The sequence below is a fragment of the Asterias rubens genome, chromosome 16 (genome assembly GCF_902459465.1).
Source record: "Asterias rubens chromosome 16, eAstRub1.3, whole genome shotgun sequence".
Taxonomy (NCBI): Eukaryota; Metazoa; Echinodermata; class Asteroidea; order Forcipulatida; family Asteriidae; genus Asterias; species Asterias rubens.
The window spans coordinates 8,611,366-8,626,456 of record NC_047077.1 but is presented as its reverse complement, the minus strand read 5'-3'; the positions used below and the strand labels follow the sequence as shown (position 1 = coordinate 8,626,456).

The window sequence follows — 15,091 nt, the reverse complement described above, 5'->3', positions numbered from 1 at the left end:
TGGAACCGTTTGATTGTTTAAATCCTATTATAATAATGTAGATATACAGGCAAATCAACAAGTAAAACTATATTTCAAAAGGTAGTCACGTTTTTGAGTCATCTCCGAAAATGCAGAGTTATTATTTCCACGCTAGAAGAATAATCCCTAATTGCAGAAACCATATGAGAGACATTACCATCAGTACATTTCTCACATTCATAATCTTTTGGGGAAAAAAACAATAAATTATCCCATACCACATGACTTTAAAGTGACATGATTCTCAAAATGCTTTATACTATCGCAAGCTGATGTACTTCTAGCTAAGTTTTTATTGGCAATAATTTCAAGAGTGATTAGTAAACAAATACCGTCTCTTTTAAGAGACTCTGCTCATGTTATCAATGAATCCTCATGGGGGAAAATGTACTTTCCTTCTGAATTTCTATCTGATTTTCCTAGAATTTTTGTTTATTTTTGTCTGTTGGAAATTGACTTGACTTGATTTAAAATTTAGAGGAGTTTTAGTATAATACAGTCAGAGAGTCTTCAGTTGTATTTGTTAAAAATGGCAACGGTGATTTAGTGCCGCGACCTGTCCAAAGTCGTTTCAGATGACGAGGCCCTTTCTACCGGCCTTCAAATTTCATTTGGTTGTTGATCTGTCAATAAGTGCATAGGCTTGATTTATTTTGAGATTTGGTGTGTCGCTTAAAGATGCTCTGATGTTTACGTAAATACTAAAAAAATAACTGGCCTGCACTTAAACTTATAGCATGTAGAGTTAACGGGGGAAAAAACCCACCAGATATTGAATTAAAAAATATTAAACGTCTTAATGTTGAGAAAGGATTCCCTTTTCAGACTATATAATCATATTTTTCCTGATTTTTCCCAGGGCAAATAATAAATTATAATAATAAATAAATTAGAATCCAGATTGACGTAGGAAGACTATCATATCTGGAATACTTTCCCAACACCCCCCCCCCTGAGTTTTGTTTTAATCCTTTGCTCCTCTTTTTGCAATGAATGCACTGTTTTTCTTTGTACTTGTTTATGTCTCTGAAGAAGGTCCGGTTTGGATCAAATGGTTCAAAAGCTAAGGCCATCTACCCTACTCATTTGATAATAGTAAATAAATGAAAAAAATAACAAATAAAATAATGTAAAATAAATAGGGAAATAAAAAATAAAATAAAAAATTACATAAATAGTTAAACAATAAAATAATAGCGACAATTTATTTCAATTCAAATTAAAATAACCTTAATAAAAAAGGAACACTGGCCTTCCCCTTCTTCGCCAACCCAACATTTCATTCTTTGAGTTCTGTTTTACTCCCTGATCCATCTATACGAACCCTACGGATGTCCGACACTCAAAGGATAAAGCAATCAAAATTACGTTTCTCCCTTAGTCTCGGGCGCATCCGGAATTTATGCTTGGAGGGGGCTTTCAAATTGATCCCACGCAGATCCCATGCATTAAATAGGGAGTAACATCATCAGTTTTATCTGAATTCGGGTGAATTTCATTGTTGTTTTTGTTAAGAAGAGGAACAAAACAAAAACAGGACTAACTAGTCTCACGAGTTCTGAAATGTACTCCTGCCTCAAAGCAAAACATATAAATCTACACATCAGAAAGTAGATGTATTCACATGGTGTTTCTGCAAACTGAATACAGTCAACTCTATTTGTAACCAGGTCACATGGTCAAATTACCTCTTTATAACAGGAACATTGTCATAAAGAGGACAGCAAAACAAAGAAACACAAAGCAGAAATGAGCTTAAGGACTTCAGAATGTACTCTTTAAGATGATCCTCATCTTAACAGTGCTCTTGAGATTGAGAGCTGACTGTGTTTATTTTGATCAAACCAATAAATGAAAAGAACAAAAAACTTAACAAATATTTTTCAGTTTGAATGATGTCATTGCACACACTTGTTGCTTCTTAACCTGTAGACACAGTTGCCATGGAAATTTGACCTGAATAACCAGTGTTATCACAAACTGCCTGTCCATCTACTCAATAACAAAATAAAAGCTACAAATAGTTTCGACCGATTGTTATGTTTCTCTTTTCCACGGCGCCTACCCTCTCCACCTTATCAGGTATTTATCAAAGGCTACTCCCTAGGATTGGCGGATAATACGTACATGACGTAAAAGAAATACAAAGCTGGAAGTGTTTGTGCGTTGGGATATCCTTTTGGGGGAAATAGAGTTACACAAACAAGCTTGACAAACAAGTTTTGTGACAGTTATTATAATGGGATCGATAATCTACGTCATTAGTTAAATATACATTGTCATGTGAATGGCCGAAAGGGTAATGGTATACCAATGGCTTCTACGAAAGGAAAACAAAAATACATTCAAATCTTCAGCTTCATAATAAGTAATCATAAAACTTTCTCACAGAATGTCACTAAAAATACATCTGCTTGATTAAGATGTCCAGGTAAGTCTGGGTATGATACAATGTAGAGTTCATGGTGTAGAATTTCACTCTCAGGTTTTTATTTGTGATGAATGCCCTTTGATGTTTGTCTGTTACTTAAACTGTAGCATTAGGACATCAACGTCTTAGTAATTAAGTTTCCTTCTTTGAAATCCGTCAATGTAAGCAATATTTACTGCTTAAGAAGTTATATGAGATTGGAGTATGGTGTCAAAGATAACTCTCTGGTTTATCCTCATTTACAAGTTATCTAAGAAAGCTGTACCTTATCTTGATTCAAAGCTCAGAGCGAAATCACGAACGTCAAGAAGATAAAACATTAATTTGGAGTGCCCCACATTGAATCAGTATGTGTTGGTCAAGCACCAAATTTAGGCTCTGAAGGTTTCTTATGTACATACACATCAAGAGTAACTTAAGCGTTTCACACAAACACTATTTTTTGGAAATCCATTGGTTTTGCAGTGACAAGCAACTGCTTTAAAAACATATTATACATGAATTCACTGAGAAAGTTAGACATTTGTTTTTTCTCCAACCACAATGGCAAATATATTCTTTAATCATGAACACTTCATGAATACCGGGTATACAATTACCAGGAGGGTTCTCTGAAATGGACAAATACATTCCCCAATCATCCAAAACAGATTACATTTCCGAACACTCCACACATCAAGTATTTGAGAAAACAACAAGTGTGTGTGGATTCTCTCTTGATTAAAGTCAAGCCCCACTAATAACGTATCCCACTAAGCTATCAAATTCTCTCCCAAAACAATGCACATGATATATATGCCGCAGGTGGAGGTGACTCCCATTACTGTTTGAATATTTTTGGAAGAGCAGCCCACATACATTGGCTGGTTCTGATTTTCAGCTTCTTTGGCTAATGCTGACTATCTAGAACCATGGCTCCATGCTATAACACTGGTACTAAAATAATAATAAATACATGTGGTTGTCTCTTATATAACCCTCAAATCCGTCATTCAGTGACGCTCATGGGGCCCCAACATTCAGGTTGTTTTCTTCTGCAGGTATTTGCTATGTGTTTTGAAGTAAGAGACCTTTCCCTTAACACAGTACCATGTAACGGTTTAATAAGGTGCTGTGGCGCAATATGCAGCAAATCAAACCAGGATCACTGGGGCAAACTCCTTGTCTTTACAATAAGTGTAGGCTACTTGGTTCTTTTATGTGGTATATCTTTCCTCGCCTTCCACCTCTAGCACCCCGGTTCGAATCCCACTGGGGGCAACTGGGGGGCACTATGTGAATTGGGTTTTTATGATTGTTTTGTAATGCTAAGTTTTTACTATATTTTTGCTACTTTTTTAACAGTTGTGTATTTAAAAAAAAACATATTGCTATTTTTGCTCATGTTTTTTAATCCTGCTTTTTAATGTTTTTCTTGACTGTACAGTGCTTTGAAACAATGCTAAAGTGCTTTATAAATGCATTTAAGTTAAGTTAAGGACCTACCCAGCTGCACAGGTTTTCCCTTGAATAGCTCTCCGAGGTTTTCCCCCCACATCTAAAACTAAAACTTCCTTCTTTGTCTTCTATCAACTGGGTTCTCGGCTAGTGATTAAGTTCAATTTTCTGAGAGTTTGGCTTTGAAATGAAACCTAAAATCCATTGACTTAAATGTACTGACAACAACACCTAGTCTGGTTCCTATGCTTTCAAAGCTGACCTAGTAATACATATATTTTATTTTCTGATGCCCCTTTTCCTCTTTCTGTGAATCCTTGGCTTCACAACAATAAATGAAAATAAATGAAGTCTAAAACCCATTGACTTAAATGTAGTTTAAACAACACCTTGGCCCAGTTTCATAAGGCGGTTGGGCAGAAAATATTGCTGATCAAATTTCTTTGCTAAGCAAAAAATTGAGAGGGGCAACCAGTTGCAACGTGTAGACTTGATGAAATTTTGTCTGGTAACCAGTTTCTCTATAAGCACACTGTGCTTAATGCTTACAGGCTTCATAAAACTCAGGGCTCTTGTCTGATTTTCATCTTTTCATGGCCGACCTAGTAATACAGATTTTTTCTCATGCTCTATTTCCCCCCGTAATTTATCATAGCAGTTGATAAAACATCATGTCTGTAAATCACATGCTTGAGTTTATACAAACACTCGCCTAATGTGATGTCAACTTAGGTTCGGATTTCATTCTTCAAACATTTTTTCTTATTTTTCGAAAGATCACAGATGAGGATCGTCTTTCAGTTTGAACAGGCAGCTGATAAAAATGAAGATTTATCGTCAACAAATATCGGCATGTTGACTTGCTCCTTCATCGTGTTCCTGCTCAGATAATATTACCAGATATAGTTGGCTAGGAAAAATGTCCTTTAAAGGCACTGCAGCTAATTTCACGAAACGCTAGGATCAATCCTATCTCGAGTTGGGACGAGTAACCCGTCCTAACTTAGGATGAGATCAATGCGTCCTACGTGTTTTGATACGGAACTGAACCCGTCCTAAGTCCTAAGATTAATCCTAAGTTAGGAAGAGTTTGGTGAAATCGACGGCTGGACACTTTAGACCTTTATCATGGTGCAGCCATCTTTCTCCCATTCAAATCAAGGTAACCAAACCGAGGCTGGAAGGAGAAATAGTCTGGTTCCTTTTTGTCAATGTGTACTAGCATCCATTACTGCTATTGGAAACAAGGTACATGACCAAGATGGTGGCAGCATGATAATGGTCTATTGGTAACTACTCAAAATAATTGTTGCCCTAATCTTTTTTACTAAGCAATGGAAAGCTTTTGATAGTATAAAACCTTGTGAGAAACAGCTCCCCCTGAAGCAACATGGTTTTTTGAGAAAGAGGTAACTTCTCATCACTCAAATAATAAAAAACCTCAGCTACAGCCTCTTATTATGCATCTCAAAGCACACAACATATTGCAACAAGGGTGTTTTTTCTTTCAATGTTCTCTTGCAACTTTGATGACCAATTGAGCCCAAATTTTCACAGGTTTGTTATTTTATGCATATGTTGGGATGCACCAAGTGAGAATACTGGTCTTTGACAATTATTACCAAACCTGTCCAGTGTCTTTAACAACAAGATTGGAAGGGGATCATTACCCCTGGCCCATCATATTGATAACAGTGGTTCACCTGCTTGCTGCTTAACTAAGATCTTGTCATAGTCAATATAACAGTATATCACTAACTAGCAAGACTGTTGTTACCTATGAAATAATTTGACATCAAAACAGACTTGTTATATTTGAACCACTGATCCCTTCAGTTTCGTATATTATATAACACCCAAGCAGATCCTTGCCATTTGATTGGAGGATTGTCCGTCACGTGATAGCAAATAAAAGTACCATTGCACGCTGAGTCACTCACTGTGCTTTTTCGTTCCATCCGAAAAGTACCATTGCACGCTGGCATGCTGGCAGCGTGCAATGGTACTTTTCGGATGAAAGCTGGAATGTTCCATTCAACTCGGCTCCGCCTCGTTGAATAGAACATTCCATCTTTCAACTCATGAACATATTCGCACCATTGCACTCATAAACATTCATTATGTGTATACTAATTGCAGCTTCATTATTACATGCCCAGAAGAATGGCACAAAAAAGGCTCTCTAAGCACTTCCAGGCACAAAACATTTTTCTTTCTCCAAGTAACAGAAGACAGGCATATTACTCGGGTGGGATTCGAACCCACGACCCTTGCAATTCTAGAACAGTGTCTTACCAACTAGATTACCAAAATTGCCCGGTAGTTAGAGGCAGTTTGAATCCTATGTTTTAGCAGGGGGTACCGGAAAGTACTGAGTATACAGTGCTAACACACATTGGTGTATGGGTAAAAACAAAAAATTAATATTCTTTATCCCCGATATAAGTTTAACATCTATTATATAAAGTAACAGAAGGTTGTAAGAATAGTAACATTTGACAAAAAGATATTCCTGAAGATAAGCAGAGTATACTGTTTAACTGCATTGGCTCTTTTCAGAGCCAACACTCCTCTCATGGTGGTACCATGGTCCTTGCTCTATAGGTTGTCCCATTACAGTTACAACTTATTTTCCACACCAAGCAGCTTTAAGCAAATCATAAAATTCTAAATCAACTGAAAAGAATAATTAATTAATCTTTGAACATTTGCTGTCTAGTATTTGTATTACCAGTCAATATAATAACTGTTAGTGCTTTTCGAAAAACAGAACAACAAACAAACTCTTACTTGCATTACTAAATTGTAAACATTTTGAGTTTGAAATATTTTGTTTTCCAGTGTCACACTTTCTCCTTTAATAGAGACAGATTGAACGGCTGCATCAATAAAGTTTACCGACGACACACTCGACTGTCTGTCAAGTAACTAGGATAGGCAGTATTGGAGCGTAGTCTTTTATACAACGCAGTTTTACAAGCTCGATATTATCAACTGTCTTAAGGTAGCTATAATTACCCTCTGGCTTATTGATCTTAACTCAAGGCAAGCCTTGCCCAGTTGATCGAGGGCCATTGGTTTTTTAATAGAGTCTGGTCAGATGAGGTAAGAGGGGGAATAAACGATTTCCTTCATGTTGTCTTATATTGTGTGGGTATCTTGTATTGTTTCCTTGGGTTTTATGGATAAGAAGGAGTTGATGTACTGGTTGAAAATTTGGATATTATTTAAGCGATCACGTATCAAGAGATAATCTACTACTATTGCATGTTTGTCTTCAAGATGTTTTTTACCCCGTGAGGCACAAGTGTTAATTGAATTTCGATAAGGGTTATTTGGAAGGGGAGAGAAATTTCACCTGTCTTTGTAGATGAAGATTGGTACGAGACGGTCATAATGAAAATTGGCTTAAGATGGTTTCATTGCTTGTTGTGAAGAGCGAATGGGAAAGGCGTACTTGTAAACCCTGTTGAATCCTTTTATAAACCATCAAATAATTGTTATTTAATTTAAATTCCCAACATAAAGATAGTTCAATTATGAATACTGAAATCTCTTCCGTACCATTGATATGAAAATAAGGTAAAACATCTTAAACAAAGTTTAGATTAATTTAGTTTGGATTCACACATCACTGAGACAGTGTGCTCCTCCCCTATCATCATCTGACACAGTTGAGGGATGGATAAGACAATGAGTTGACATCTCTCCTAATAACTAGACACCAATCGCTGCAAGCTCTAAAGAATCTTAAACTTACAGAGTTCTAGCTAGGTAGAAGTGTCTTCCGACCAGGGCCCAATTTCATGAAGCTGTTTAGCAGAAATCACTGCTTAACAAATTTCTTTTCTAAGCAAAAATTGAGTGGGGCACATTAACAACAGTGTAAACCTAATGTATTGGCTGGTAACCAAATACTTTTGTGTGCTCATACAAAGGCTTCTTGAAATGAGGCCATGTTGTGATAATTTCCTACAGGGTGATGACATCATAAACTAAGACGAAATCATCCTAAGATGATTTATCTCAGGGTAAAGACAAAGTAGAGTGTCGTCTCCTAGATATATTTAAAGGCAGTGGACGCTATTGGTAATTACTCAAAATAATTATTAGCATAAAACCTTTCTTGATGATGAGTAATGGGGAGAGGTTGATAGTATAAAACATTGTGAGAAACGGCTCCCTCTGAAGTGCCATAGTTTTCGAGAAATAAGTAATTTTCCACAAATTTGATTTCGAGACCTCAGATTTAGAACTTGAGGTCTTAAAATCACCATCTAAACGCACACAACTTTGTGTGACATGGGTGTTCTTTCTTTCATTATTATCTCGCAAGTTCGATGACCGATTGAGCTCAAATTTTCACAGGTTTGTTATTTTATGCATATTGTTGAGATACACCAACTGTGAAGACTAGTCTTTGACAATTACCAATAGTGTCCACTGCCTTTAATCTTGGGATGACGACATCTTGAACCTTGGACGTTGTCTACTTGAGATAAGCTATATTTGTGGTGACATTTTCAGGATTTTATCATCCCAAGATGAATTACATCGGACGGTCAACGTCCTATACTTTAATAAAGTGTTTTATGAAGACAACATCTTACTTTAAGGGTTTTAGTAACTTTTGTAGAAGTTTTTGGCCATGACATGAATCTCTACTTACTGTGTATGAACATGTATGTAATATGATAAACCTTTAGAAGTGTAAGCCTCATTTGCTGTCAAGTTTTTGAGAAAAAAAAGTTGAAATCACAGAGGAATGTTTTTAGGAGAGTCGTGTAAATCCAATGTACATGTACATGCTAAAACAATTTTTGTCTCATTTTCGTTTGTCTGTTTTACTCATTTCTCAAAAACTACAGCACCTCAGCAAGTAACATTTTAGGTGAAGCTTTCTACTATCATTATCTTTTCTTTGTAAGTTTCATGTAAATCTGTGGAGGTTTGAGTTTTGTGTCGTATAAAAAGTACCAAAACCCTTTAATGATGCCATAATCCCAAGATAATCATCTTAGGATGATCTCAATATCTTACGATATCTTATGATATCATCATAGTGCAGTAAATTATCCCAGGATCTCAACATGTCGAATGACATTTCCTAAACTCCATAGAAACTGTCGCTGTAAGGGGCGCATTCATCCATGCCTCCCCAAAAACACCTCTCCAAATTTGAAAACACAGTCACGGTATCGTTCCCGCGGCTTTGCCCGAATAAACGTTGTAAACTGTTATACTTCCCACCTTTGTAGCCAGCAAAACTCCACCTCTAAATTTTGTAAGACGGGGGAAGAGCACACTTGGTCCCAGGTGTGCCAAGGGTGACTACAGTTGCATTCTTAATAAGTCATATCCCCTTGGTGGTGGGGAGGAGGAAGTTCTATCACTATTGCCAGTTGATTTAGTTTCATTTTGTCGTCAGTATACATTATACAATTAAATTAAAGATAAGTCAAGTAACACATTATGGGATCATTAGTTATTTATGCTAAAGATAATGGTACACTAGTGGTAATGTTTTATATTTGGTTTCCAGACCATGTGTGTATCTACTTGCCAACATATTCTGCCACGTCACCATGCATTACCTCAAAACCCACTGTGGTAGTGTTGTCTATACGTCACCATGCATTACCTCAAAACCCACTGTGGTAGTGTTGTCTATTTTTTATTTTTTTTTGAGGGAGGGTATACTCTTTGTAATGACTCTAAGTTGATGACCATAAAAACTTCGGTAAGAATCACTGAAGAACTGTTGATAGTATAAAACATTGCAAGAAACAACTCTCTGATGTAGTGTAGTTTTAGAGAAAGTAGTAATGTTCGCCCAAACATTTTAATCTGAGACAGCGTTTCACCAAGTGAACTCAAATTTTCACAGGTTTGTTAATAATAAGCATAATGTGGAATTGGAATGCACCAAGTGAGGATACTGGTCTCTGTCTTTGACAATTACCAAAGTGTCCAGCCGTCGATTTCACAAAACTCTTCCTAACTTAAGACTAATCTAAGGACTTAGAACGAGTCCAATTCCTGCACTGTAGCATGCAAACCTTAAGATTATAACTCGTCCTAACTCGACATAAGACGAGTCCTAACTCGACATAAGATGAGTCCTAACTCGACATAAGACGAGTCCTAACTCTTTGTGAAATCGACGGCAGTGCCTTGAAACTCAACAGGAAAATCATCAACAAGATATTATCCACAAGCAGATTTGTTGTCCTTCGGATGGGACGTAAAGCTGTTGGTCCAGTGTGTTGTGTAACGCATGAAAAGAACCCAGTGCACATCAGTTCATATCGAAACGAGAAGGGGTTCGCCCAGGTGTTCCTGGTTTGTTGGCAGTATATTGCGCCCCAGCGCCTTGTAAACCATTTCATGGTGCTCCGATATTAAGTAGGGTCTAGGTCTCTTAATTCAAGCGGTAGTCCCACCTTGCAGGAATAGTGTATGTTAAAGTGCCTTGAGTGACGGATATTCCCAACAAAATATACCAAGCCACTTGTATTATTATTAAATTTTTGTTTTCTTCAATGAGGCAAAAATGACAAGTGCCTTCACAAATCAGGGTTGCCATTTTGGCCTTGGCCACTTATTGTCTGGAATTAATTCTCTACAGTTACAAAACAACTGGATAATTTGGCCGTCTGATCAGACTGGGCATTGATTTGCTGTCACCCCCCCCCCCCCCCCTCAACCACAGGCCAAGGATTCATAAGACAAATGGTTAATAACGAATTACTAAGGACGATTCGCCCATGGATTTATGTAGTGCAGCTTGTGCAAAGTCATTTTTGTATTTTTCTTTTTTTAGGGGAGTTTTCCTTGGGAGACACATTTGGCAACTGGATATTTCTAAAAGGTTTAAATTTGCAAAGTGTTCAGGTGCAGGATAATATAAAGGTATCAGAAATATTGTTCACTGAATGACCTGATATTAAAATTTGTTATCAGCCAATAAAAAATAAATAAAAACAATATTTAATTTTTGTTTTTGTTTATATCTATGTTTCTTAATTTCCATTATTAATAATATAAAGGGTTTTTTTAGGGGACGCTATTTTATGTATACATTTCTTTGATCTCATGTTGCACACAAGAAGGGGGGGGGGGAGGTGGTTGTGAGTCTATCCCCTACAGATATATTGAATGTGTCAACAGCACATCCATCCATTTAGATCACTATGTTGGTGGTAATTAACACTATGTCAGTGTGTCACTGACCGATTGCAAAAGAACCTATAAAACGCCAGAGCTTGGCTATACTTGTTTACAGGGAACATTACAGAATTGTTTTTTGCTAACAAAACAGTTGCTGGCAGTGTAAGCACTTTATGTAATCCATCATATACATAACTGACAAACCTGTAGAAGTTTGAGATCGATCGGCCATCTGGGTCACGAGAGAAAAACCGATTACAAGTTTTGCATTGCATTGATGCCAAAATAAAAATGAATAAAACGCTCACTGAGCGATAAACTCCAAACGCGAAGTCAGATTATTGACATTTCAGACATAAATATAAGGGATGTTTTCAACTATCATCATCATTAGACTGTGTAAGTTTTATGTAAATCTGTGATCTTCACGTTTTGTGTTTCTTACCAATTCTGTAACGTTCCTTTAACTTGCATTTCTCTCTAACCATTGCAAACCAACAATTTTCAAAAATGTTACAATAATAAGTCTTTTTACACACTTTTCCATGTACGGAAGCTGTTTTAAATTACTGCAAACTCTTGTCTTAGGTAACATAATCAGACACACAAAAGTGATCAAATACATTCATGAACAAAAATAAATGAACAAATCCCAAATAGAATAAAACAATAAGTAGCCAAAGCAATGCGGAGTGCACAAAATACACACTTGACATTTCAGCTTTGCTGTCGCAATACTTTAATCACTCTCAATTGCAATCCAATTAAGAACCAATTTATGGACGGCCGTTTAAAGGAAGGGCGGCATGCACTGTAATGTCGCAAGATGCTTTCAGAAGAGGCTTTAGCAGGTTTCTTGTTTTTATTAGGACATGGTGCGTTATTATAGAGCATTAGTGAGGGTGAAATGAACGTTAGGCCAAATTAAAAAAACATGTTTACTGTCCCTGTCCGCTGTCTTTTCAGAGACTGCCCTTTTTTCCCCCTAAAAAAAGAAGAATATAAAATTTAATGATATCAGACGAAAACAAATTAATTTAGAAAAAGCCCAGCTGGTTGTCATTAAAAATGTGTCGGGCGGCCATTTAAAAAAAAAAAAAAAAAAAAACGCTCCTCCTTCCTTCAAAAAGGCATGAGGCTAAACACGTTTTGTTTTATTTGGCCTTAAATAGTTTTCAAAAAAAGACCAGCTAGTTGCCTTTAAAAATGTGTCGGGCAGCCATTTTGAAATATATATAATATTTGAAAAAACTAGAAAAGGCCCTCTTCCCTACTTCTTTTTTCAAAAACGCAGGATGCTAAACATGTTTTTTTATATTATTTGGCCTTGGTGAATCGCTTTCCTTCTTTACCGCAGTCCTGTCCCAAGCAATATAATCTCGCACTACGATAAAACCAAAATTTTATCAAATATCATTTCAAAGACAATGCAAGTCACGGTCGAACACAAAGTATTTCACAAAAACTCCATTAGAGGTTTAAAATCTGAGGATCAGATGTTCAAAAAGTAAGAAAGGCGGAACGTTTTTCGCTTTAAATGCTAAATAGCATGCATATATTATTGAAACCCGACACTCACTGGAAGAGTTTCAGGGTTAATAAACTGAAAACTGAATAATCCAGAATGTTTTAAAAGTCTGAAATCATAATTTAAAAACTTCTTAAAGAAATGCAATCTTCAAAAATTTTACTAAAATTTATGCAAAGTGCCAAGCGGTTGCAAAAGGTGCTCTATAAATCCATTATTATATTCATGAATGCATAAAAATAATGCAAGAGGGGCGACAAGTTTTGCTCAAAAATACTACATTGCGAACAAATTGGTGTCGCCCTAATGTTTTTAAGAGATTTATTTCTTTATCTACCGGTATGTCAGGTGGAATGAGGACAGAAACTCAGGTTGAATAGTAACCAAACTCTCAATTCAAAGGCTCGTTATTTTAAAACAGCTCTCTGATGGACCATCGTCCCATTGTGTTCACTTTTCGCAGCACTCACATGCGTGCATCATGAATATTCAAATGGTAACCTCTTGATTATAACAATGAATTGGAGGGCATTATATATCATAAAGATGGTGCGACTGTCACTGACTAACCATTATAGCGATAATCCCATAGGGGGTATAGGGTTTCAATTGGGCAAAATGGACACATATAGTGTGACCCAATTAAGAACAATATTGATATCACCATTGAGAGTAGGATGGTTTAAATAGGGATAAAGGCAAACCTAATTGGGATGAATCAGGCGATTGATAGAGATGACTGGGTGACCTGATTTGGGCCTGGATTGATATCACCATAGAAAGTATCGCCAATTTCTCTGTACGCGCACAATAGACGTGGAATGAGGTGCATGCTGGTCTAGCTAGCTATCAAATTTGTTCACTAGCTAGACCAGCATGCACCTCATTCGACAGTTTGCGCTTGCGCAATGGTAATTGCGAAAAGGTCTTTACGCAAGGATACGCCCACATCCTCTGGGATAAACTGGGGTTAAAGTTTACTTCAATTGGGTGTTCAAAAAATCCTGATAAAAGTTTATTGGGATAAACTGGGTAATATTTACTTCATTTGGTACTTTTGGCAACAAAATTTTAGGCAAAATTGGGATAAAGACAAGTTGATTGCATATTGCTCCAGAGCTATATTGATCAAGTTGGACTAGTTAGTTCCAGAGCTATATTGATCATGTTGGACTAGTTAGTTCCAGAGCTATATTGATCAAGTTGGACTAGTTATAGTTAGTTCTACCATGCAGTGTTCGAGTGACATCTATATTGACTATGGTTAAGTCTAGTCAACTCTTGTCAGGCAACTTGTGCATGGGTTACTATGGTTAAGTCTAGTCAACTCTTGTCAGGCAACTTGTGCATGGGTTACTATGGTTAAGTCTAGTCAACTCTTGTCAGGCAACTTGTGCATGGGTTACTATGGTTAAGTCTAGTCAACTCTTGTCAGGCAACTTGTGCATGGGTTACTATGGTTAAGTCTAGTCAACTCTTGTCAGGCAACTTGTGCATGGGTTACTATGGTTAAGTCTAGTCAACTCTTGTCAGGCAACTTGTGCATGGGTTACTTCAAGTTAGTCAAATGAAGTAAGCTAGACTTATCAATAATGCTCCACAGCTATATTGATCTAGTTGGAGTAGCTAGTTCATCCATGCAGCGAGTGAGTGACATAGACTAAGGTTAAGTCTAGTCAATTCTAGTCAGCCAACCAAACTTGCGCATGGGTTACTTCATTTTAGTCAAGGAACTATAATGCTAGACTTACCATTGCAAAGACGAGGTGATTGCATGTGATGTACATGTTTGATCTGACGATAACACCATTGACGGTAGTTTTGGTATCCACTGTTGCAAGGATACTGACAATAAGGCACAGCAGGAGCATTAAAAATCTGTGTACAAAAAACAAAAACAAACCAAAAATGACTACTACTGAATAATTTTCCCAACACATTGTTGAAAGGATGGGAGGGGAGATAGACAAGGTGTAGCCAGGGTTTGCCTTTTTTGTTAATTTAGTATCAATTTGGGCACAACTTGAGTAAAAGTTACTCACAGTGCTTTAGTATACTTCAATTTATGCACAACTTGAGTAAAAGTTACTCACAGTGCTTTAGTATACTTCAATTTAAGCACACTTTGAGTAAAAGTTACTCACAGTGCTTTAGTATACTTCAATTTAAGCACAACTTGAGTAAAAGTTACTCACAGTGCTTTAGTATACTTCAATTTAAGCACACTTTAAGTAAAAGTTACTCACAGTGCTTTAGTATACTTCAATTTAAGCACACTTTGAGTAAAAGTTACTCACAGTGCTTTATTATACTTCAATTTAAGCACACTTTGAGTAAAAGTTACTCACAGTGCTTTAGTATACTTCAATTTAAGCACACTTTGAGTAAAAGTTACTCACAGTGCTTTAGTATACTTCAATTTAAGCACAACTTGAGTAAAAGTTACTCACAGTGCTTTAGTATACTTCAATTTAAGCACACTTTGAGTAAAAGTTACTCACAGT

The 15,091-nt window shown here is 36.6% G+C and overlaps 1 protein-coding gene across 5 annotated transcripts in view; it reads right to left on the bottom strand.

Annotated features, from left to right (window-relative positions):
* The window catches only part of LOC117300815 (potassium voltage-gated channel subfamily KQT member 4-like), a 47,715-nt gene extending 33,180 nt beyond the window's left edge, over positions 1-14,535 (bottom strand). For 2 of the 5 annotated variants that reach the window (XM_033784644.1, XM_033784648.1), the window contains exon 1: positions 14,339-14,533. In XM_033784644.1, coding sequence (XP_033640535.1) covers positions 14,339-14,527 — 189 coding nt within the window. In that variant the 5' untranslated portion in view covers positions 14,528-14,533. Of the gene's footprint in view, positions 1-14,338 lie in introns of all 5 variants that reach the window. The other 3 variants (XM_033784646.1, XM_033784645.1, XM_033784647.1) reach the window with 3 other exon arrangements.
* Positions 14,536-15,091: the final 556 nt, after the last annotated feature.